At 39.5% G+C, this 23,409-nt stretch overlaps 4 protein-coding genes across 4 annotated transcripts in view; 2 read left to right on the forward strand and 2 right to left on the reverse strand.

Annotated features, from left to right (window-relative positions):
* Nucleotides 1-5,906, forward strand: part of si:dkey-11f4.7 (piezo-type mechanosensitive ion channel component 2) — a 29,708-nt gene extending 23,802 nt beyond the window's left edge. Inside the window, exons 37-45 of the mRNA XM_050065813.1 lie at nucleotides 374-532; nucleotides 655-802; nucleotides 1,260-1,448; nucleotides 1,912-2,004; nucleotides 2,591-2,760; nucleotides 3,178-3,294; nucleotides 4,079-4,158; nucleotides 4,358-4,583; nucleotides 4,708-5,906. Coding sequence (XP_049921770.1) covers nucleotides 374-532; nucleotides 655-802; nucleotides 1,260-1,448; nucleotides 1,912-2,004; nucleotides 2,591-2,760; nucleotides 3,178-3,294; nucleotides 4,079-4,158; nucleotides 4,358-4,583; nucleotides 4,708-4,963 — 1,438 coding nt within the window. The 3' untranslated portion in view covers nucleotides 4,964-5,906. The remainder of the gene's footprint in view (nucleotides 1-373; nucleotides 533-654; nucleotides 803-1,259; nucleotides 1,449-1,911; nucleotides 2,005-2,590; nucleotides 2,761-3,177; nucleotides 3,295-4,078; nucleotides 4,159-4,357; nucleotides 4,584-4,707) is intronic.
* Nucleotides 5,766-7,804, reverse strand: atp5f1e (ATP synthase F1 subunit epsilon). Its single transcript, XM_050065814.1, has 3 exons — nucleotides 7,683-7,804; nucleotides 7,207-7,331; nucleotides 5,766-5,945 (listed from the first exon to the last, which is right to left on the reverse strand). Coding segments are annotated over exons 1-3 (159 nt in total). The 5' UTR covers nucleotides 7,715-7,804; the 3' UTR covers nucleotides 5,766-5,943.
* A 1,204-nt stretch (nucleotides 7,805-9,008) lies between these two features.
* On the forward strand, nucleotides 9,009-14,554 carry LOC126402971 (PRELI domain containing protein 3B-like). Its single transcript, XM_050065350.1, has 6 exons — nucleotides 9,009-9,142; nucleotides 10,844-11,012; nucleotides 11,276-11,365; nucleotides 11,705-11,775; nucleotides 11,986-12,088; nucleotides 12,207-14,554. Exons 1-6 carry the CDS (start codon nucleotides 9,111-9,113, stop codon nucleotides 12,321-12,323), a joined length of 582 nt encoding a protein of 193 aa, XP_049921307.1. The 5' UTR covers nucleotides 9,009-9,110; the 3' UTR covers nucleotides 12,324-14,554.
* A 1,213-nt stretch (nucleotides 14,555-15,767) lies between these two features.
* Nucleotides 15,768-23,275, reverse strand: bpifcl (BPI fold containing family C, like). The gene is made up of 16 exons (XM_050065785.1): nucleotides 23,128-23,275; nucleotides 22,857-22,969; nucleotides 22,593-22,707; nucleotides 22,349-22,480; nucleotides 21,331-21,486; nucleotides 21,180-21,243; nucleotides 20,995-21,055; nucleotides 20,732-20,823; nucleotides 20,043-20,219; nucleotides 19,899-19,958; nucleotides 18,147-18,314; nucleotides 17,888-17,955; nucleotides 17,763-17,805; nucleotides 17,599-17,659; nucleotides 17,179-17,255; nucleotides 15,768-16,457 (listed from the first exon to the last, which is right to left on the reverse strand). Exons 2-16 carry the CDS (start codon nucleotides 22,954-22,956, stop codon nucleotides 16,398-16,400), a joined length of 1,434 nt encoding a protein of 477 aa, XP_049921742.1. The 5' UTR covers nucleotides 22,957-22,969; nucleotides 23,128-23,275; the 3' UTR covers nucleotides 15,768-16,397.
* Between the last annotated feature and the right edge of the window lie 134 nt (nucleotides 23,276-23,409).

Consider the following 23,409-nt stretch of genomic DNA (forward strand, 5'->3'; position numbering starts at 1 on the left):
AAATTATTTCCAAGAGTAACATAAAAAAGAAAGAACACTCAGGGCAAAAACCGATGAAACATTAAGAAAGCGCACGTTGAGAGTGCTTGGCTTCGTCCACATAACTACTTCATTATGTTCTCTTCAAATTCAGGATGGTAAATCCATCAGTTGAACGTGACTGTTGTAAAAAACTATATAACTAACTTGACAAAACTAACCCACACTGACTGATCTCATAAAACTTTCATTCATTAATTCCAGTTGGTCAAGCCTCTATCTACACAATTTGAATTAAAAAAAAAAAGCATAGAGGGGAAAAAATTGCACACTGTCTTATCGTATATATCTCATTGATATCTCCTTCCCTCATCATGTCTTTTTTGCTCCACAGGAGGTTTAACAGGAACCCTGTTGCTCAGCTCTGGTACTTTGTAAAGTGTATCTACTTCGGCCTGTCTGCCTACCAGATCAAATGTGGCTACCCAAACCGCATCCTGGGCAACTTCCTCACTAAGAACTACAACTACCTGAACCTCTTCCTTTTTCAAGGGTAAGAAAAGCAGTCACTGACTCTAACAAATAAAAATATCTCCATTAACAGCAGTTAGTGATTGTAACTTCATTGAATTAGAGTTTTCCTAAAAAACATTCTCCTCTGGTCTCCTCCTCCAGGTTTCGTTTGGTTCCCTTCCTGACAGAGTTGAGGGCGGTGATGGATTGGGTTTGGACTGACACCACTCTGTCTCTCTCCAGCTGGATTTGTGTTGAAGACATCTATGCAAACATTTTCATCCTCAAGTGCTGGAGGGAGTCCGAGAAAGTAATTTAAAGCGAGTGTAGTACACATAATGCTTGCTGCACTATTACTACAGGACCACTCACTCAAAGTTACATTTAAATACCCAGTGGATTTTTGCTGGCTCTCGGGCTGTAGCTGGAACTATAGATTGTACTTCAGCATTTTTGTATGCCTGCCACCACGGGCACAAAGAGTATAGAAGCAAATAGAGAGACCTGCCCCTCTCTGTCTCTGTGTCTCTGTGTACTGCATTGCCCATTTCTCATTTTCAGAAGCATATTTCCGCTCATGTATCATGTAAAAATAAATGTATTTTGGTCAGAGCTTCTAAAATTAGAGGAGGTATCAATTAAATACATTTTAATTTATGACTGCAATTTGAAGGCATCAGTCTGACAAGTTGTGCAGAACATTTGTCTTTTAAACATTTAGATATCGTAGACTGAGAACTACAGTAACGTAATTGTAACTCTTTCAGAAATACCCCCACCCTCCAGGGCAGAAGAAGAAAAAGGTAGTGAAATATGGGATGGGAGGATTCATCATCTTCGCTCTCATCAGCATCATCTGGTTCCCGCTCCTCTTCATGTCACTGGTCCAGTCAGCAGCCGGAGTGACCAATCAGCCAGTGGAAGTCTCCATCCAGCTCAGCATCGCAGGATATGAGGTCAGGATGTAAATGAGTACATTAAACTGTGTGCTGACTTTCAGCTTTTAGTGTTTGTGTGCTCATATTCTAAGCACTACTTTTGACTGTATGATGGTGCTAGTTTCATGATAATCCATCCAACATTTCACTCGAAACAGCAAATATGATCTTCATGGTGGTACTAGATAGAGTCAGAGGTTTACCAGAGTTAGAGGGCTTTATCCTCTGGGGACCATGACTGTATGTACAAAATTGCATCACAATCCATCTCGCGGTTTTCAAGATGTTTCAGTCGAGACCAAAGGAGCAGGCCGACATTACGTCCCTAGAACCTCGGCAATGACTCCCCTGCAGCACAGTCACAGTTTACATCAGTGATTAAGTTTTTACTCGCCTAACTGTGTCATTCAGGCGCTAGTCATTGGTCACCTCTAGTGTGTGTATGTTTTACTCATAAGCGTGTTTGATTGTGTCTCTACAGCCTCTGTTCACCATGAGCGCCCAGGAGCAGAATTTGGTTCCGTACACAGAAGCTGGATTCAACCGACTCACCAAAATCTATGCAACCCATCCTGTAAGATGTTACTGTAAACACTAAACTGAGACCACCAGCAGTGGGACAATAATGAATGAAATTGCACTTCTTATTATGTGTGTCCTCCTATAGATGTATATACACTGCTGTGGGTAGTTTTTTTTTCTTTCTTTTATCTGTATATGGGTTTTATTGGTTTTTATGAGAATATTTGTATTTTGTTTGCTTTTAATAACAGGGTAGCATATCTATTAATTGTGTTTGGACACCAGGAAGTTCAAGTGTGTTTCCCAGTATAGGTATTCTGTACTTTAATGTAAATGTCAGGAGAAGGGCTTAACGTAAAATGATACATATAGAGGTGGTTGTTTTGGGGCCTCCTTGTGGACAAATGGTTAAGCTGCATAGTCGAGGCGAGTATGTGAAGCACCTTTCAACAACAAGGCAGTTCAAAGTGTGTTACATAAGATGTAAGAGTCAGTGAGAAAAGAAACAAAGGGTAATATGAAAGACATATAAATAAAGAGATGAGGATTTAATTCATTTCAGAACACCATGGTGGCATTTATTGAATTAACTGCATAAATCTGATCCCTCCCTCTCTCTCTCTCTCTCTCTCTACCAGTCTGCTATGCAGTTCATAATGAACTACGTGGCAGACGACATCATTGTCGCTAAGATCAAGAGTGATGCCAGTCTGCTGTGGAGCATCAGCCCTGCCAGTCGAGCAGCCATGATACAGGAACTCAGCAACTCCTCCCATATATACATGACCTTACGCTGGACGTTGCTCAGGTCAGTGTGTGTGTGTGTGTGTGTGTACTCTGTTAGTGTGTTTGTGTGTTTCAATGTGCAGTGCAGATCCAGTGGGCTTGTATATGTTGTTGGCATGCGAGAATATACAAATGATCATCTGGGGTGTGAAGTATTATTTTAATGTGCGAATGGATATGAACAGTTGTACATGGAACATATGTGTGTGCATTACATGCATGTACATTTATATAATGTCTTATTTATTTCTTTGGGATTCAGAAAGTTTAATTTGACTAAAAGAGAGATGTTTCTTTTCAATTGAATAATTCTTCATGCAGATCTCTTAATTAAACTGTTCATTGACATTATAAGATCATTTGGCTGCATTTTGCACAAGCACACATGAACAAACTGTGGTATTCGTGCTGCTTAACGCTCCTCTCCTTCCCTCCTCAGGAATGCATCCATATCAATGGTCGTAGAGACAGTGGGAGAACACACTGTGAAGTTTGAGGACAAGGCCTTGAGGGAAGGAATAGTTCAAATGCTGAAAGGCAACAGCAGCAAACCTGTGTGAGTTGCAGATAACACACAGAACTTAACTTACTAAAAGATGTTAATGTTAGAGAATTAAAGGGGCAGTGTGTAGGATGTAGTGGCATCTAGTGGTATCATTGCAGATCACAACCAACTGAATAAACCTGCCTTCACCTGTCCCTTTCAAAGTGTGTATGAGAACCTACGGTGGCATTCAGGCAATGTAAAAATGTGAAAGGCCCCCTCTCCAGACAGTGTCTGGTTTGTCTATACTATAGAATGATGCCAGTGCAACCATAAACTATATAAAATAATAAATGTAGCAACCATGATGTCACCCATTGGTTTGTGGCTCCCGTTTTAAAGCATCAACTTTGGCATTTTAGCCATCGCCATGTTGGACTTCTGGAGCTAGAAGTGACTGTATTTGAATGAGAGGGTGGAACTAACTCTAATGCTAGGTGCTAGCTTTGTTAGCACAGTGCATTTATAGCCTGTGGTCTGCTGTGATCATACTAATGCTAATTTATGCTAGTAAAAAAACAGACTAAAAACCACTGAAACAAAATTTACTTACTGGGAAAATTGAACATCAGACTCCTTAGAGGGTCTTTTACTACAAATGAACACTGAACAAGACTTTTATAAGCAACGAAAACGTTACAATTAAAGCTCATGAATGGAAAAAAAATATGAGATGACATTGTATGTCATAGACGGTTTCTCATCACTTTTACAACCTAGACATTCATGTGCATCACTGAATAGTTTTCTCCACTTGAGCACAAAAGGTGATAAACTACGTCATTCTGTCCTGTAGGATCATTCATTCTCTGCTGCCAAAGTTCCTCAGGGGTCCCAAAGGACCAGAGTCCAAAATGGCAACCAGGATGAAAGTAGGTTAGTTGCTGTTTATTTTACATTGACCATATTACAGATTTTCCTTTTATAAATTACAACTGTACTCAAAATATCCAAAGGAATCCATCATGGAAGAGGATCAGCTGACGATCCGCCGGCTGATCAGACTAATCTGTCCTGTGCTGATCCCTTGTTCATAACGTAAAGTTCATTTTAACCCCTGCATGTCCTCCCTCAGAGCACTCAGACCGCCCAGACCTCCAGGCACTAGCTTTCTTCAGGCCCATGTCAGTCAAACTACAGCAGGTCAAAGGAGGATCAGAGAAAGAGAAAGACCAGTGGTGGGTTGTGGAGGAGTGCTCCCCAGTTCTCACCTTCTCCAACCACAAGTGTCACAGCATAGAGATAGTGGTGTTCAGTGACAAAGTCAGCCCCTCCAGTCTGGGCTTCCTGGCTGGACACGGGTAGGTAACAAGACATCTCAGCTGCATGATAACATTAACACACTCCACTGGCTGTTGTGCGCTTAGTTGTATCTCACACACACATATTTGAACACTCTCTTTGCTCCTCTCCTCCTAACCACAGCATCGTAGGCCTGTACATGTCAGTGGTGCTGGTCATCGGGAAGTTTGTCAGGGAATTCTTCAACGGGATCTCCAGGTCCATCATGTTTGAGGAGTTGCCGTGCGTGGACCGGGTCCTGAAGCTCTGCACGGACATTTTCGTGGTCCGAGAGACAGGAGAGATGGAGCTGGAGGAGACACTGTTTGAGAAACTCATCTTCCTCTACCGATCACCAGAGACCATGATCAAGATGACCAGAGAGAAGAAAGACAGCTAGGGTTTAGTAGCTCAGTGTAGATCTGCTGGTATGGGATATGGAGGGAGAAACATCACCTGTGGATGTGTCCACAATGAACTCCCATCAGTCAGAATGACGTATTGGAGCAAATAACATTTAGTTTTTAGTTCTATTTCAACATTAGTGCAGTTAAAATGAGGTTTGTGGCAAATGGAGCAGCAGGAGTACCTATCTAACCTACTGAGGTTCCCCTGTGCAAGATTTCTGGCCGAAGAAGAAAATAATTATTCCCAAGCGGTTTGGCGCTTATATAAAAATGGATTCAATGGTTTTCACAATTCCATTGCAAACTTTCATACTGACAAGAGCTTTCTCTGGTTTTATAATTTTCAATGAGGTCATCAGTGTGGGGTTGACTTTTCTGTCATTTATGGTAGTTTGTTTACACTAATAATATGATCTGCAGTTTGACAAATAAAAGTGCCCATTAGTTATTATTTGCTATATTTGATTTTCAGTCCACTGGGCAATACATGCATTTCTAATGATTTTAGATTCAGGTTTTTACTGGTGTACAGTGCACACAACACCCTATTCCCTAACTGAGGCTCTTACAGGATCAATGAAATTTCAACAAACCATTGATTTACTCATGGATCAAAGCACACATACCTCTGTAAATACCATGTTTCTGTATATGACTATGTAGACTACTGCACTGATTTATTTATACCAAAATAAAAAAATGTTGTTACAGACAAAAAGTGTTTCAGTGTCTCGGTCTGCAGTGTACATGTAAATAATACATTCGCCAACAAGGCAAGAATACAAGGAGACAAAGTGGATTTCTGATATCCATCTTTAATACAATTTTAATTACAAATGAAAGGGAAAATACATCAATTTCATTTGGGTCATCTTGATGCCATCCATCTTTTTCTTCTTCTCCACGATGTGCAGGACAAGACAGTGACAGGACCTCACAGCTCAGGGGAAAATATCTACATCACCGTCTCAAATCCTGGAGAAAAACAGAGAGGATAGAAACATTACTCAAAACATTCTCATGAAGATTATTTTGGATCCAAATAAAATGAGAATTATTTATATCAATGACTGCAGATTTAGGGTTAGTCTGCTTTAACAGTACAATTTCAACCTTTGTACAGGAGGGTGCAAAAATGGGATATGAGCCGTAATGTGCAGACACTTCCAGGGCTGCAACATCATAAAACATCACCTTGATACACCACAAATAGGGTCAGCTGATTATTGTGAATCAGTTTAGAAGGTATGAAAAGGTACAAGTACAATTTCAACCAAGCACACTGAATGAACGGCCTTGTCTTGGTAGACAGGTAACCATGTACGAAACACTGCTGTGTGTGCAAGGTTTCATTCAAACCAAAACCCCCATTGGCTAATTATTAGTTACTTTGGAGATAAAGATTTTGCATACAAAACATGCACATTTTCACAGAAAACTCATCTAGAAAAAAATGCATTATTAGATATCTAACTAATCAGCAGTATATAAAATACATATGATAGGTAACACTTTTTGAATCGTCTACCTGCAGATAGTTTGTAAAGTATCTGTAACATTTCAACACCATATCAGTGAGTGAAAGTTTCGCTTTCTCTGTAGATGTTTATGGAGTATATGTGACACCTAACTACATATTCTCAGAATAATTTAGTTGAATTTGAACTGTCACTCAAACTATGCTGCAAAGGTTGAGTGAATACTAGTTAATCTTAATTATTCTGATAATGTATGTTCATGAGTTACCACAGATTACTATGATTTGCATCTACAGAATAGAGCACAACAGTTACATTTCGACTAATAAACTGGTGAAATGTTACAAATACTCTCTGCTATCTGTAGGTGGACTATCCAAATAAGGAGTAACCAAATGTGCAAAATTATGTGTACATGTTAGTGCATCAGGAATAATAATCAAAAATAATATTCCAACAGCAACAAAAGCAAGGTCACTGTTGATGTGGTGCTGTATATTAACGTAGCTTCTCCTCTATTGCTTTTGTAATACTTAGGATGCTCCACTTTTACATGCAAAGAGATCTTTCTGACACTGTAAGGTTGCAATTTAAATGCTCTGAGCACATCTTCCACCACTGAGCACCTGCTCTCCGTCACCACTCAATGTCATAGCTGCCTCTGCTTGAAACACACACACTCTGGGGGGCCATGATGGTGTTGTGTGCCCATGTGATTAGAGTTGATTTCCAACTTTAAAAAAATCTGATGAACTTACATGATGCCGGTTTGGGTTTGTTGACTTTGACGCTTGCCTCTGCGGCCTTCAGTGCCTCGGCTTGGAACTGCGGCTTCATTGCAGCGCGCACCGCGTTAGCGCAGATAGCGGAGAAGCGGATGTAGCTACAGAGAGGACACAGTTGTTAGCCACATGCTAAAGGACAAACAGTTCTCACAGAGAAAAAACACTACCGCTCCTTACATAACTAATAATATATTGCATGTCTTATCCGACAGAAACACACGTTGGCAGGTTATCAGCTAGCGCCCTAAATTAAACGCATGTGTGGAAAAGCTAATATAGTAGCATAAAGCTAAAACAGTAGCTATGTCGCTCTCTGAGGCATTACGATGAAATGCTAACAAAGACTTTGCTAAAGTATTCGGCCAAATCTACAAATACTTATTTACAATATCGCGGTCGACGCTGACCACAAAGCTAACTTTGTTGATATACATGTACATGTTTTATACCTGAGGCCTGCCTGTCTCCAGTATGCGACCATCTTGCCTGTGTGGTGTTTCGGCTTCAAGGACAGGTCGGATATATGATATTTGCGTAATTACGTCATCAGAAAGACGCTGGTCTTTCTCCCAGCCAATAAAAAGAGGGCTTGATCATGATTGACAACTATGACAGTAGTTGTCCCGCCTCCCAGACAACACCTTAACCACTTGACCAAAAACAGCATAGTATTTCTTTTATGATCTTAGCGACACCTCAAGCAGTCGGTTAATTGTAATAATGTTCTTTTAGGTTCACATTACACATTATATTAATAAGTAATCACCACATTTAATTAGTTAAAGGGGTCAATAAGTTATGAGGAAATTAGAAATGTAACAATATCGTTCTAATTTTACATATTTTCATGTAATTTCTTTTTCGGATGTTTTGCGCAGAGTGATTTTTTTTATATTGGGTTCTCATCAAAATGTTGCTCCGTAGATATTTATCTGAATGGAATTATTGGCAGTATGATGTCACTTTAAAGGGCCCTCCTTTGGTAGGAAATTACTTTGAATTCAGTTATGAAATAAGAATGCTGATTTACTGTGTGAGTATCAAGAAAACTCTTATAAAAAGTATATACAATTTTTAATGGTGAAAAAGGATCCACCAGCAGAAATGGCAGGGTCTGCAGTTATAGTGTATAGATCTGATAAGCAAATACATCGTGAAATATCAAATTATTCAAATGTTTATACCGTAGGAGAAATTTAGCTCCACCAGCAGGATTTTGTGGGGAATATTATGAGACAAATCCAAAAATATTTTGTTGATATGATTATATAGTCTTCTCAGTGGTATGCTATGACAGGTATATGATTAGGCCTTTGTATTATCATTACTGCATGATACTAATGGTCACAGACAGGAGTCATATTACTGCATGGTGATAATAAGGATCACACACAATATTTTTATAGTGTGATTTAATGTGATAAAGGAATATCATTATAAGCTTGAATGTAACCACAAATGTGATTAAGCAAACACTGAATAAGTCCAGCTCAATGAATACACATTTATTCAAAACTAAATGTATGGTTTGTTTGCAAAACAAAGTTGAACTTGAAAAATATTTTTTAACTATAGATGTTAAATAAATGTAGTGGAGTAAAAACCCCTATACTTGCCACTCAAATGAACAGGGGTAGAAATAAAATGGATGTGATTTAACATACAAATCCCTCAGAAATGTAAAAACAATACTTGACTGTGTTAAGTAATAAATAAATAAGCCTCATGGATTGTTCTGGACGTCAGGGTGCAGCTCCTGTGTCTGCCACCAGGGTCGTCCATTAAAGCCTTTCTCCTTCAGCTCCTTCTTCCTTCCTCACCGCGGTCACGCTGTCACTAGGCACCGGCTCCCGAGCCCTGACAGAAAAGCCTAAAAAATGAAGATCTGGGAGTCAGAGCACATTTTCAAGTGAGTGTTTCTCTCTCTGTGATGATGTCTTAAATAAGTCTGTCTGTTTAGTAACTGGTTTCTTTTCGTATGAAAAGTTATTGTGGGCTCCCCTCCGGGGGAGCAGCTGCTAGCCGCCTTAGCTGCTAAGGTTGCACAGAAGTTAGGTAACTCAACGTGAAGAGCCTACGGCAACGTTACCCAACTGTCTGTCGTGAATGTTAATGACCACTTTAGTAAATGTGACCTCCGTTCGTCATTATGTTTTGACATTTTTTCAACAAATAGCCACACTTGTTGGTCTTTGTGCACTAGAAGATACCCGCTTTAGCTAGCTGAATTAACTTAATGGTTAGCTTTGTGCCGTTAGCCTTAAAGCTAACTTTGGCTATCAGATGCTGCAACGTTAGGTGCTTAGCCGTGTGTGTTACTTTAAACTTAAAGCTTGCTGAAACGTTTCAACCACGAGTTTACTACGAAGGGAAAATGAATCTTGTGGTTTTCACGTGTCTTTCCTGAACCACGGGACTAAATGTTTGGCATAATGGACGTTAGCTGACGTTACCGAGATCATAATCGTTACATAACGGTCTGTGTGGCTGTGAGAGGAGAGACCCTGCGATTAAAACACAATGATCCGTCTATTGTCTGTGTGTGTTTGCTCTTCAGAAGTGTTAGCGTTTAGTCTGTAACAATGGTGGGACCATTTTTGTCCATTTCTAGAAGTTTCTAGTGAAATTCACGATGATGATGGTCCACGCTGTGCGGAGGGGGCGTTCCTCCTGCTGTCAGTCTGTCCGAGTATTTTGATGAGTCCTCCATTTTGATTCTGCGCCTGTCTTTATTATTTATAGTATGACATTTGAACTTTTTAGAAAATTATTCTCTTACATTGTAAGGCAGGGCAAGTCCGATCATTTTAATATTTTTTTCTCATGAATCTGCACCTATTCGTGTTACTGCTGTTTCTATGTATTAGTGCAACACACACAGGGTTATTTTGAGGTGGGGTTTGCATGTGGCAAATTGATAAATGACAGATGCATTAAGCTTGAGAATAATCTTCGTTGTTATCTTTTGGTAGCTTTTGTCAAACATACAAAATGGTGAAAATGGCCTGAATCCGATTTTCACTGCCTGATTTGCAGCATGTTGTCTCATATTATAGCAGTGCATTTTGTGTCATTGGTGGATTTAGACATTACCACATGTCTTATAATGTAAATATACAAGCGTTGGCTAAGACTAACAATCTTAAGTTCCTAGCCAGAGTGTTTAGAGTGCCAGAGGGGCGTCAGTCCATAGGGACTTGGGTTGGGAGGGTCACCAGTTCAGGTCCCCTTCTGACACCAAACCTGTCCATGGGTAGCCCCCTCACTCTGACATTTCTTCATTTAATGCATGTATAGGTCCCATTTGTGCATGTGTGTGTATTTCGGGCCTGTTTGTAAAGGACAACACAGTGAAACAGTTGAATTTCTCCTCAGGGATTAATAAGTATATCTAAAATGGCCTTCAGCAGGCACAGAATTAACTTACTTGTTCACTGGTCAAATTTTACGAGATACTTAGCAGATCTTATTTTTTTGGCAAGTAAGTGAAGGAAATCTACCAGCCGCTTGCATATTTTATAACCATTTGGGTAGGGGATGGTGCTAATTTTGTACCCTGGCCTTTAGGAACCGTAGGAACTGTTTCTAATGTTAACATTGGTTTCAACAGCCATCCATGGGAGACGGTGACCAAGGCGGCAATGCAGAAGTACCCCAACCCCATGAACCCCGGTGTGTTTGGTGTTGATGTTCTGGACAGAAGCGTGGACACACAGGGACGATTACACAGCACCAGACTACTCAGCACAGAGTGGGGGCTCCCTGCAATAGCCAAGTCTGTAAGTTTGATGATGAGAGAAACGCTTGAGCTGCAGTGATGCTTTAAATGTCCAGTTTGAAAGATTTAGTGGTATCTATTTGCAGAAATTGAATTTAATGTGAAGTCGGAGCAAGTCAAGGTAAAGTCAGACAGAAATCTAACCAGATTGCATTGTGTAGCAGTCAATTATTCACAGGCCTGGCTTGAACAATCTAATGTAAGGTGTGTTTTTTATGTTTTGTAATTTTTGAATCAATCCTGAGTTGTGTCCTTTTCCTCCAGATAATCGGGGCAACAAGAACGTGCACTTATGTTCAGGAACACTCAGTGGTGGACCCCAAGGAGAAGCGCTTTGAGCTGAAATCTACAAATGTAAGTAACGCTTATATAATACAGTAATACTGATATGTACACTTTCAATAGTAACCGATGTTGCTTGACAGTGATATAGAGTGATACCCTAAGCCGTAGTTGTTCCCTCAGTGTCTGCGTCTGATTTCTCATTTAGTAGCCATTCACACACGGTACCAGCTTTTTTGGCATCTCGATTGTGCAAGTTATTTAATGTTGTTTTGGCTTGTTGAATTTCTTATTTAGAAATGTATGGCTCTGTTTTCACTGTGCTTACTGTTAAATTTTCTAAAATGTCTGTAGACAGTGTAAATATTTTGTGTGAGAAAGACTAATGTGTGTTTTATTTTGTCCATCCAGATCTCCTTCACTAACCTGGTATCTGTGGACGAGAAGTTAACATACAAGCCACATCCGCAGGATCCTGAAAAGTAAATGACTCAATTTTTCTTTGTCTTATATATGTCTGATTGGGCCTGAGTATTTTGAACAAAAGTTATAATTGCTTAAAATGATTTAAAGCTTTTGTTGGCAAAACTGTTTTGGAGTTTTAATTGAAAGATTATTAAATGGATACTAAAACAGATTTAACATTGTGTTGACTGTTGGTGACCTTTATTTGTATGATTGTGTGTGTTCAGGACGGTGTTGACACAGGAGGCTCTGATCAGTGTGAAGGGTGTCAGTCTGAGCAGCTACCTTGAGGGTCTCATGGCCAACACCATCTCTGTCAACGCCAGCAAGGTGATGTCGCCCTTAAAATCTCCCGATAACTCATCATGACAATACGGTGTCTTTTCATAGCAATATGCCTGTCACTACACATAACGTTTTGTTAACACCCTCCCTCTTTCTGTCTCAGGGCCGGGAGGCAATGGAGTGGGTCATCAGACGATTAAACACAGAAATCGAGGAGTTGGCAGCGACTGCTCGTGGTACGATACGCGCTCCAATGGCAGCAGCCGTCGCGGACAAATGATCCCGGCCTTCTCCACTGTTTTCTCCACCATCATGAACCGATGGTCCTCTTAGACATTTCCTCCCACCTAACCTGCCAACACAGCCTAATAACCACAGCCCCATCCTTCAGCCCTGTGTACGTTTGTTTGTGTGTGCATGTCATGAGTACTTGCTGGTCGTCCCTCCTCAGCAGTCTGCGCCGATGAGTTTGATACTCGCCGCTGCAGGCAGTGACCAAGAGTGTTGAGCTGATGACAGTACAGAAAACAAACAGGGTTGAATTGGACTGCACTTGAAGCTCATAGGACGTAGTCTTGTGATGTTAAAGCTCTTTTTAAAAAAAAAAAAAAAAAAAGAAAATCACACTGTGCCTCCACATCATCTCATCAGTTTAGTCTTTTCTGTCTTTCTCCCCTTTGTCTTGAACTTTTCATCTCTCAACGTTCTCTTTTTATTGTTTCCAAACCCTAGTAAGCAAGTTAAGGACTTTCACTGACTTTCACTGGATTGGCTAACCTTGCTTTGTACAGCGGAACAGACCAAAAATATCTCAAAACCAAAAACACCATTGCAAACAGGCTGCAACACAGTACAGACACTGCTTCAGCTTTTGTCTTGTGATATCAAAGCTCCAGGCTTTAATTCTCCACCGTCCTGTGAGGTACTGAGCAAGTTTATAATCCAGATGACTGGTTTTTTTTCTCACCTGGATTTAGATGTATTTTCTCACAGATTTATTTGTGGCGTGCTGGAGTCTGAACAGTTTTTGGTAAAAACTGGTGCGGCTCAAAGGAAGCAGAGCTCTCATCTGAAAGCCAGATCTGAGTTCAGGTTAAGTGGCTGGATGGGAAAGCCAGTTTGTGGGTGTACTTACTTGGTCTGGTACAACCAATTTTAGAAATTTGAAACTCTTGTGCCATCATTTGGAACCAGAAAAGCCAGCCAACGTTTGTTGTTGTGAATGTCTCAAAAGTATTTAAAAGAAGTGGGGGAGTGAGTTTCTGTTTAATTTACCAATTGATGCAGATGCGGGTCTGTCTGCTGAAGATGTCAGCATGGACGACTGGTCTTCAGATGTTCTGGTCTTGTTCTGGGTACAAATGACTTCATTTCTAAAGTCTTGCCTTTTGTTAGTCTTTCCTTTTACACTGATGATGTGCTGTACAGTTAAGTGTTACAGTATAAGAATGTGCATACTTGAATGTCTAACTTATTTACAGCATATGTGCTTAAATACACCCAAAAAGGCTGCGAAATGAGTGTATGAGCACTGAGCAACATGTAGGCATTGACCACAGTGTTTGGATGTGTTGTGAACGTTCACCAGTGTTGTCAGAGGAGCTCTGAAGGGTTACGTTCAGGATCACTGGGTGTGCCAAGACAAAATGTGAAGATTAAAATAACTTTATAGATTTAATATCCCAAAACACTTTGTGTACAATCATGAACAAACTCAGTGCGTTTGTTCATACTGTCTATAGATGGTGTTATTTATAGTATAGATGTATTAGTGAACATTGACGAAGGCTGTTAAATTGATCCGTTTAAAAAGCTGTTTGCTCGTGGCGTTTTTATACTTCCTTCCTTATCCCATAGCGGACTCTCAGGTGCTACATAGTTGACTGTGGTTCAGTTTCGGTGATTGCTTCCTTTGTAAAGACCACCTTGAGATGAAGGCGACATAACTTTGTAACTCTTGTTCTTCCCTTTTCTTCTCTTCTTCTATCTAGCAGTTTTAATAAGGACAGTTCTACAAGTTAAAGTTTACATCAGAAGGGTTTGTGGTACAACGCAAGCTTTTTTCCAATATCTGTATGGAGCTCAGCATCACAAGTCTTCCAAGATGCTCCACAGATGGTATCTTGCTCGACTGTCATGGTCTCAATTATTTCAGTGGATCTCTTATGTATCCACAGTGGGTCAGTCTCTTCCACACCTGCTTCCACTTCAGCTGAGCTTCTGTTTTTAAAGCTTGTTCGTAGTTAACTAACTCCTCATCACGTCCAGCTCAGGATCAGACTGTTTGAAGTCTGGTCTGCTGCCTAACTGACAGTCGGTATCCTCCCAGTGTCTCGTTTCACAACTGAAGTGTGATGTTTTTCTACGGGGAACATTTTAGGAGCAGCGGCTGTAAATAGGCTTATATTTATATTTTGGTGGTGTTACATTCCAAGAATGTGAACCTGTAACAGAATCTGAAGAGTGCACACTGAAATGTTTCAAAATAAAGAGATGGCATTGTTTCATGAATGTGGTCGTCATTTTTAGTTGTAAAACGTCTCAACTTTCACCTAAACTCTGCACGTGTATTCTCCCAGACCAAAAAGACACAATCAACCTGTCCAGTGTACAAAAAGGCGTTATGTCCAGTCTGAGGCATTTATTTATTGTTGCCTCTGATGTTTAATGAGTGTTTTTGCCTTGACTCCACCAGGGCAAATATTTGACAAATGTATTAGATAAATATTTAAAATTTTTCCTAATCCTTTCGACACATTTCCTGAAACTAAAGTTCAACTTTGCAGAACTAGAAAGGGTTAACCATTTTGTCAAAACTCTTAAAGTCTCACTGCACTGAAAACCATGTTTTCTCTTCTCAAAACTGATTCTTTCCACCAAAATGGAAACACACAGCTATCATATAAATATCCCTAACAGACCATCAATTAAACACTGGTGTGATAAACTGAAGACACTGCCATCAAAATACTGTTTAGATATGTTTTGGCGTCATGAGGCCAAACTACATATTCAGATTTATAAACCAGTGTAGTAACTGTTTCCTTTTTCAAAGTTTAGGGTTTATTGGTCCCAAAAAGGCTGCAAATTTCTGGCACATGCAGTACAAAGACTGTTGCCATATAAACATATAACCCAGCTTCACAGATTCACACTATAAAAGTTGACAATTCAGCATTGTTAGGTTCTGAGATTACGCAAATGTTACCTACTTTGGCAAAACTTAAAGAACTGCAATAATAAGTAAAATGAGAAACATTACAGTGACAGAATACGACTGTAAGACTGTCCCCTGGAGCTGTAAGGGTGAAATCAGGGCACAAATTAAAAGTAACAAGGCCTTCTTCTTCTTGTTCTCTCTCAAAGGACTGTTTCGCCAGTTGACTTTGAACAGGTGAGATGTGAATGAGACCTATTGGTAATTAGGATGTGGCATTTTAAGGCCAGTGTTCTCTGGCCGAACAAGGCATGCTGAATTATGCAGTATGTGTTAGAGTTTTTGCAAAAGCATGACATACAATATCTTCTGGAGTGAAAACAATAGAATAGTTCGAGTTTAGCAGTCTGAAGTCCTGTTGTTGATACAAGATCTTCAAGTTCCCAGAATTATGTGCATAGTTTCATTTTTTGTGAATATGCAGTGGAAAAAAAACGTACATTGGTTCTTCAGGAAAATGTTAAATCCTTGCACCCTCCATTATTAAGCACATTTCTAGAGATGATGTTATGGACATATATATTTTTAATTTAGTGCCATCTGGTGGTAGTACAAGCAATGGCACAGTGGCACACAGCATGCTGTAAAAAAAATCAGAATTGACCAGTCATACAAAAATAAATTGTCATCAGAAAAATTTTACAGATGAAATAATAACACAAAAATCATATAACATAGTGACTTTGAAATCAAATCACTCCCTTTTTTCTTTATTAGTGGAAAATATGTATATAAAATGTTAAAAAAAAAAATGTTCTCATGACAATATGATTTTCAACCCCTTTAATCAGCTACACCTTATTTTTCTATCAATGATTCAGTCAGAGTGCAGTATCAAAAATGAGTTAAGTTATTGTGTAAAAAAGATTCAATTTCAGGCTGAGCACCACTTTATAAGCATTTACAAAGATAAACCGAAGGCTTGTTGAAATGAAGGCTGTATATGTGTACATTTTGATTGTGTACTGTAACAAGGCGTGTTAATCATTTACAGTCCAGAGTCCAGACAGATGTAGTTGTACCTCTTAAACACAGTAGTGCCTTTGTCATGTGGTGTCAGATGTAGACAAATCCAGTTTGTTTACTGGTTTAAAGCTGAAGAATCTGAACTGAGATGAGAGCGTCCATGTTTGTCTGTCAGTTGAAGCCTCTGTCTGTTAGCGACACCTGAGCATCTGAGGAGACGGCTATAAAGCCCTGTTAGAAATAAAGACAATGGTCAGTCTGACAAGAATTTCTGCTCCTAGTTATAGTTTTTTTCTGAATGCTTACACACTAACAATAATTTTTGAAGCACTGTCTCTGAAATCATTAATCCTCGTAGCCACTGCATTTACAAAGTGTGCCAAACTGAATGACTTTCTCTGCATTTCACTCAGTGTCTAATTTTATAACACACTTTTGCTTGAAGAAAGGTATTCGCACATCTAACTGTCTCAGATGCAGATACGTTGGAAAATGTCACTTGAGTTTTTGAACAGAAAATCCCGCACACTGCTCTTACTTAGCTTCACAATTTATTAGTAACACTAACGTTTCGGTCCTTCTGGACCTTTGCCAAGAGTGTTCAACACCATTATTTCCAACATTGAGCTTACACAGAAACTGCCTCACCTATTTCCCAGGTGTGCACAGGTGTGAGGGAATTAACCAGCTGTGTGTGCTTTTCAATCAATTTTTCCTCATTTACACATTTGAAAACACTGGTTGGTGCTTCTTGTGCTTTTTCAAATGATGGGTTTAAAGAGTTTGCAAGAGTTGTGTGCTTTTGCAAAAGATTTGTGGTTAGTGTGTTTTGCAAAAGTAGCCTATAGTTTGAAAGATAGTGACTTAGCAATCAGAAAAAACATCATGTAAAATGTCCTCCAAAGTCAAACATGAACCTAACATTAATGAGTAATCTTTTATTAACACTGACCTCTTCCACCTCCAGAACTGTGTTGACCAGCTCTGTGTGTCTCGTTCTGGGTAAAACAACACCTTTGCCAAGTTCCACTGAAACAGACAGTGCGTTATACATTATTTTAAATACGTTGGATCAGTACTGTATTTTATAACAAAAAGAAAAATACATTGTATCCCTCTGTGTTTCTGAGTACATTGATGGAGATAATAAAAAAGGTAATACTGAACATTATAAACATTTAGTTGCTATTTATTACAAACAAAACGTCCACGTTAAACTTCCAAACAGTGGAAAAATTAAACAGGCCTATATACTGCCAATCTGTGTCCAAATATCTTTGAGCAAAGCAGACAGACAAAAATGTGCTATGCTACAATCTTTAATCTCACATACTCAGAGAACTGAACACAGAAACACGTGATTCTGACTCACCGTTCAGTTTTGCCAAGACTACCTTCATTCCCATCATCGTCACCTCTTCCAAGGAATCGATCTGCAAAGAGAAACATACAGTATGATTCGTTACTCTCGCTGTTTTGCATACATGAGGCTGCCTGTGACTACGACATAATGTGATGTTGTTATGTGTCATGTACCTTAACGGTTCCCACTTCACTCGACACCAGCGTCAGTGTGAAACTGTTTGAGAGAAAGAGATATCATTACTTTAAGTTTGACTTTGTGAACTCAGGTGTTTGTTTTAAAACATGGTGATGCTCACTTGTCCTGTGCCATGGAGCCCTTCAGTGTTCCATCAGCAATCAACACTTTAATGCTGAATTTAAAGTCCTGAAAGACAGAGAAAAAAATAAGAAGTTTAGGCACAAATGTAAGGCCAAACTGGGCAGCTGCAAGGTGTGAATGTAAGCATAATACCCACTGTACAACCACTGTTGAAATAAAGCACAAAAAAGAAAAAGTGAAGAACAAAAAGCTACATGCACTTGTATATCAATGGGCCAGAAAACAACAGTACTCACAGCATTGAGTTTGAACAGTGGGATCTGGGTACCATTTGGCTGGATGGCAGAAGCCTTAAGAGCAGCCTGAACGCCCAGTTTAACAACACCAGGCTGGAAGGAAAACATCGGCATCTCTCTGGCATAAATCTGCAGATTCATCAGCAGACCTGGAAACATTTTGGGAAGCTGCAGAGAAAAAAACAACCTTAATTCTATAATATTTTCACAACTTTAACAACACATTTTCATGAACAGAACAGAGCAAATGTGTGAACAGTTGAGATTCTACTTTAGAAAGTTTAAAATGGACACATAGCCTACTGTATTTTAACTTTCTACATGGCTATAATGTCACATTTGTGTCAGAGCTGTTTGTTTACTTGGCTCAGCTCCTGTTAGTGTGAATATATGAAGCCTGGTGAGTGCGGTTTACAGTAATCTCACAGCTACTTCTCCCCTTTATTCAGTGAAACAATTAGTCAATTAACCAATTAATCAGCTGATATAATATAAATCAGCAACACTTTTCATAATCGATTCATTGTTTGAATAATTTATTTGTCAAAAATGCCAAATATTAAACTGCTTTCAGCTTTTTAAATGTGAGGATTTACACTATATGGATCCCATAACTTATCTGTGCCTCTGCTGAGTTAATAAGACGGTAGGTGGGGTATGGGTGAGTTGGGGGAATTTCCAAAGACTTTCTGTTTATACCATTCAATGAGTTCACATGAGCCCCTTTGTATTAATCTTGAATATGAAACTGTTGTTTTTTGGCCGGGGTTGTTTCGGGCTGCAGGATGATAAAGATGCGGCTCAGGTGAGAACAAAAACAGCTCAACAAATTTTTGACTGCTCAGGGAAGCCAAACTACAGCTATTCTAGAAGAAGTTTAAGGTAGAAATGGGTTAACAAACTTGTCTACGCATTGCTTCTCAAAATAGCACTCAAAAATATAACTAATAAAACCCAATTGAGGTGTTCAGATATAGGCTACATAATGTTTATAGTGTTTTTTAATTATTTTATATGTAAATTGTTTGTAATGTCTTTTTTCTCTTTTTAACAATAAAAAGTCAAGATATAATATTCAGTCCTAAGAAACAGGAGAAAGTCAATTCCAAGGTCAGGATTGAAAATGTATCATAATTATGTTTTATGATTAGATACTGTAAGTTTGCTGCAGCTATTTGAAGTGATATGCAACCTATATTGTCTTCAGGGTTTGGAACATTCCCATGCATCCTCCTGCTGACAGCTCTTGGACCAACGCTGGCTACTTGAGTATTAATGGTCTATAAATGCTGTTTTAATGAGTAGGATGTTCTTGATGGCTTTGGCATCAGTAATCTGATTGAACATTGATATCATAAATATAATGCAATGCAGATTCAAGCAAACAGCCAGTGACATGTAAAATCATACTTATTAAAGAATTATTCATTTAACACATTTACCCACAGTGGAAGCCACATTTTAAGAAAGAAAACTGAGTTGATGAAGTTACTGTATTATATCTCCTGTTCTAGGTGCTTGGTGACTAAGTGTAAATTACAAGCTGTGCCTTCGCACCTATTGTTGAACCACAGTGCCATCATGTAGCCCTGTTCCTCCCAAGCATTGTTAGACAAGAGCTCCTATTCAATGCTGATTTATGTGGATGTCAGATCTGTGTCACTGGGTGCAGTCTGACATGAAGCTATTCATACAGTGAGTTAATAAAACTCTTAGCGATGCCAATTGTAAACCTGATACAGATACACTTACCTCAGGAATGAAAGGCCCCATTGCGCTGGTATTTAGGTGCAAGGGGATGTATGGAGGTATCTGAGATGATAAAACAACATCTCTTAACCACACACATAGTTTCGGGCAGAAAGTGATGAATGCATTAGTTTAGGGGGCACTTACCATGCTGTCATTGATGAGGGCCTGAAGCAGTCCAGCTGAGTAGAGTCCATATGAGGCAGAGTTCAGAGTGAAGTCAGACAGGCCCACTGACAACATGTAGCCTGGCGGCTGAGGCACAGTGAAAGGCTGGGCCTTAAATGGAGGCTCTGCATGAGTTCTGATGTTGTAGAACTCTCCCTTTAAATAAAGACACGGAAATGATCCAGTGATCACTCTTTTAAAAATGTCTTTTGCCAGTGTGTTGGACATATTCAGATGGGTGACAAATTAAAGGAACCTGAAAGCGATCGGTGAAGAAGTATTTACTTCCACAAGGGACAGCAGGGCTGACTGAATGATAAACTGTTAATAGTACAAAAATGATGCATATTACATGCTTTGGCCATCATCAACCCAGCTGTACACCTATGAGAGATTTCGGAGCAATAAGTCAGACAGTGGTCTTCAGCGCCATGCATGCAAGAGCAACACAGTGCTTTTCAAACTTGCTGGGATGCAGCCAATGTGCTGTAGCTCCCCTAAACACCTCTTCTTCTCCTAGTCTAGCAATTAGCTGTTACAGCTCCGAACAATTTGTCATTCTCACTAAGTCAGCATGTTTTGGTCATCTTTAGGTCAAACATTATTATGTTTATATATGATGTGGCCAGGGGACTTCCAAAATATGAAAATAGATTGTGTGTATTCACCTTAAGACCCAGATTCATACTTGAAGCATCAATGATGGGTGTGCCAGTGAGAGGAAGGTCAAAAGCAAAGATGTCATCCACATCAAAGGAAACTGATAAGAGTAGGAATCATTTATAGATTGAATTGTATAGTTATAGGTTAGAATTCCTCACTGTTATTTTTGTCTTAAAGTAAAGTAACATTTGGACTATATAACTGCTAGGGCCTGTACATTTTACAAAATATATTAGGGTCTAAATGAGGATGTAGCCTGATGCAATACCTGTCATGGCCTGTAGATGGTACTCCAAGCTTGAAATATATTCCTCCACCCAAGGGCAGATCTGTGGAGGACATAACAGGGCAAATGTCTTGTCTGGTCTGTACATTAGGTTTCACCTGAGCTTTATCTGAGCATAGACGGAGCCTCCACTGATATATGTGACAGAAACATAGAGAACCACTCACATTGCCCTGTATTTTATCCTTGATACGCCCCTTGAAATGCTCCACTAAAGGCTGGAAGAGCCAACTGTTGACAAATGAAAATACAGTGTTGATACGCTGACATCAGTATCACCCTCTCCTGGTCTCTCTACATCCCTCTGTTCTACTGTACCTGGCTCCACCGTGAAACTGTATGTTCACATCTCCAACCTGAGCATCACAGCTAACACTGGTGACAGACAGATGGCCGTCAGGGTCTTTGCCCAGCTCCACCACAGAGGTCACGTCCATATTAAATATAGCCATGTCGAATGATCCTCCGTCATGTCTGAAAACATACAGTACAACAAAGTCAGCGCTGGCATATCAGCCTGCAAACAATTCAAGAATTATTGACTACATAATAAGAGATAAGATAAAAGTCAGACTAAAATGCCAATTGAAGAGCATGCATAACTCTGTAGTCCATAGACTTTGTCACTTTGTATGATTTCATGTAAACTTTATGTTAAAACAACTCAGTTGGAGTGCAGACTAAAGTCCTCTGCCTGAGCTAATAATATCCTCAGTTGGCTGTTACTTTGACATTCACCATGGTTACTGGGTGGACAACAGTTTTAGTGACCTGATGGCACTGGGTGAAAGAGCTGTGCACAGTTTAATTCAGGATAACATGTCAAGTTCTGGTTTAAATACAGTAAAAGTATTATTATAATTTTTGCGACAGTGAGGAAAGTGTAGCATAAGTGAACAAGTGGGTTTCTCGGCTGTGCAAGACCATAGTTCCACACAAGAGTTCAGAGGAAACAACACAGCATTTTAAAACACACACTTCCTTTTCTAATCAACCTGAGATGAACTGAGAACACATAAGGCTGTGCTGAATCACTTCCTCATTTAGCCTCTATATGTAAATTTCTCTGCTAACATTTCAAGCTGAAATATGTAACATGCATTGAGATTACATTTATATTTAATGTAATATTTAATAATATTATTAAATATTATGTAATATTATATTTAATCACTTTTAAGGATAATCAGATTACCTCTGCTGCTCCAAAGATTTGGTTATTGCTCAAAAGGAAAACCTGAGAAATGTCACTACAAACCCTGACTGAACAGCTGGGGGGTTACTGACTTGATGGACAAGGAGCTTACGTGTAGGGCAGAGATCAGAGATCACTCACATTATGCCATAGTGTGTCATCCAGCTGCCGCTAAGTGCAATACTGAGGCCTGGGATGGACGTCTTGAATCCTGTGGTGTTCTGATAGAACTGAACAGATGGCTCCGGAAAGTCACACTTTGTTATGGTGGTGCTAGAGCACATGGAGAGAGCAAAGACAGATGTAGATAGGTGTGAGGATGATCTGAGTGATGTAAAAAAGGTTAAAAGACATCTATATCCAGGACTGTCAAATATAATCCTACCCTGTCAGTGTGTAGTCTACGCTGCCAAGGAAGCCAATGCCGAATTTCCCGCTGATGTCAGGGAGACTGACAACGTCCAACTTCTCCTGAATCCATCCTGCACCTACATGTTTTCCTGGGATGAACAGCACACATGTATAAAGCTTTAAAGTCTCATGTGTAACTTTGTTGGGTTCTTTATGGTCTAAAACCATATGAAGCAATTATTTTTTGTGCCAATAAACTTAACAACTGAGTGAATAACACCATCACACACTGCCTTACCGTACTGGAGTCCTTTGTTAGTCAGGATGACTTGTATTGCAGGATTTTGTCCACAGGTTAAAGAGATGAGCGTGAGCACGACTAACACGGGTGGAAGCATTTTCCTGAGTCCCCTGTGGTGCAAGCAATGTACCAAGTACAAAATCTGAGCATGAGTGTAGCCATGAAACTGCACAGGCAAAGACTACTGAGACTTTTACATTTTACTGTGAAACATAAAATCAAACATATTATTCTCAATAAAGTTGCTGTAGTGTTGTGTGTAGCATACCTGAATTACTGCAGGATGAAGTTTGTTTGTGTAGTTTCTGAACAAGCGTCTTCACACTCTCTCTGCCGTTGATCCCCCTACTGCAGCATTGCTTTCTTTTACTGAGAAGTGAAACTAAGTGACATCTGACTATAGCCTCAGGCAGATGTGGTGTGGGCTTGGGTGTGTGAAGAACAGGAAACTAGCCTATTGTTTGATTCTGCTCTCTGGGAAACACTTCTACATTGTAACTAGAATCCTTGTTATAGGAGCTAAAAGTTAAAATATTAATACATATTTAAA

Source organism: Epinephelus moara, chromosome 16 (assembly GCF_006386435.1).
Source record: "Epinephelus moara isolate mb chromosome 16, YSFRI_EMoa_1.0, whole genome shotgun sequence".
NCBI lineage: Eukaryota > Metazoa > Chordata > Actinopteri > Perciformes > Serranidae > Epinephelus > Epinephelus moara.

Excerpts from the sequence above, each read along its gene's own strand:
- atp5f1e (XM_050065814.1), bottom strand. The coding sequence starts at position 7,714 with ATGGTCGCATACTGGAGACAGGCAGGCCTCAG. Across the intron at positions 7,332-7,682 it reads TGGAGACAGGCAGGCCTCAG|CTACATCCGCTTCTCCGCTA; the intron begins GTATAAAACATG and ends TCCTCTCTGTAG.
- LOC126402971 (XM_050065350.1), top strand. The coding sequence starts at position 9,111 with ATGAAGATCTGGGAGTCAGAGCACATTTTCAA. Across the intron at positions 11,366-11,704 it reads TTGAGCTGAAATCTACAAAT|ATCTCCTTCACTAACCTGGT; the intron begins GTAAGTAACGCT and ends TTGTCCATCCAG. Across the intron at positions 12,089-12,206 it reads TCTCTGTCAACGCCAGCAAG|GGCCGGGAGGCAATGGAGTG; the intron begins GTGATGTCGCCC and ends TTTCTGTCTCAG.
- bpifcl (XM_050065785.1), bottom strand. The coding sequence starts at position 22,956 with ATGCTTCCACCCGTGTTAGTCGTGCTCACGCTCATCTCTTTAACCTGT. Across the intron at positions 21,487-22,348 it reads ATGACACACTATGGCATAAT|ACATGACGGAGGATCATTCG; the intron begins GTGAGTGATCTC and ends GTATGTTTTCAG. Across the intron at positions 17,806-17,887 it reads GGCTCCATGGCACAGGACAA|TTTCACACTGACGCTGGTGT; the intron begins GTGAGCATCACC and ends TCTCTCAAACAG.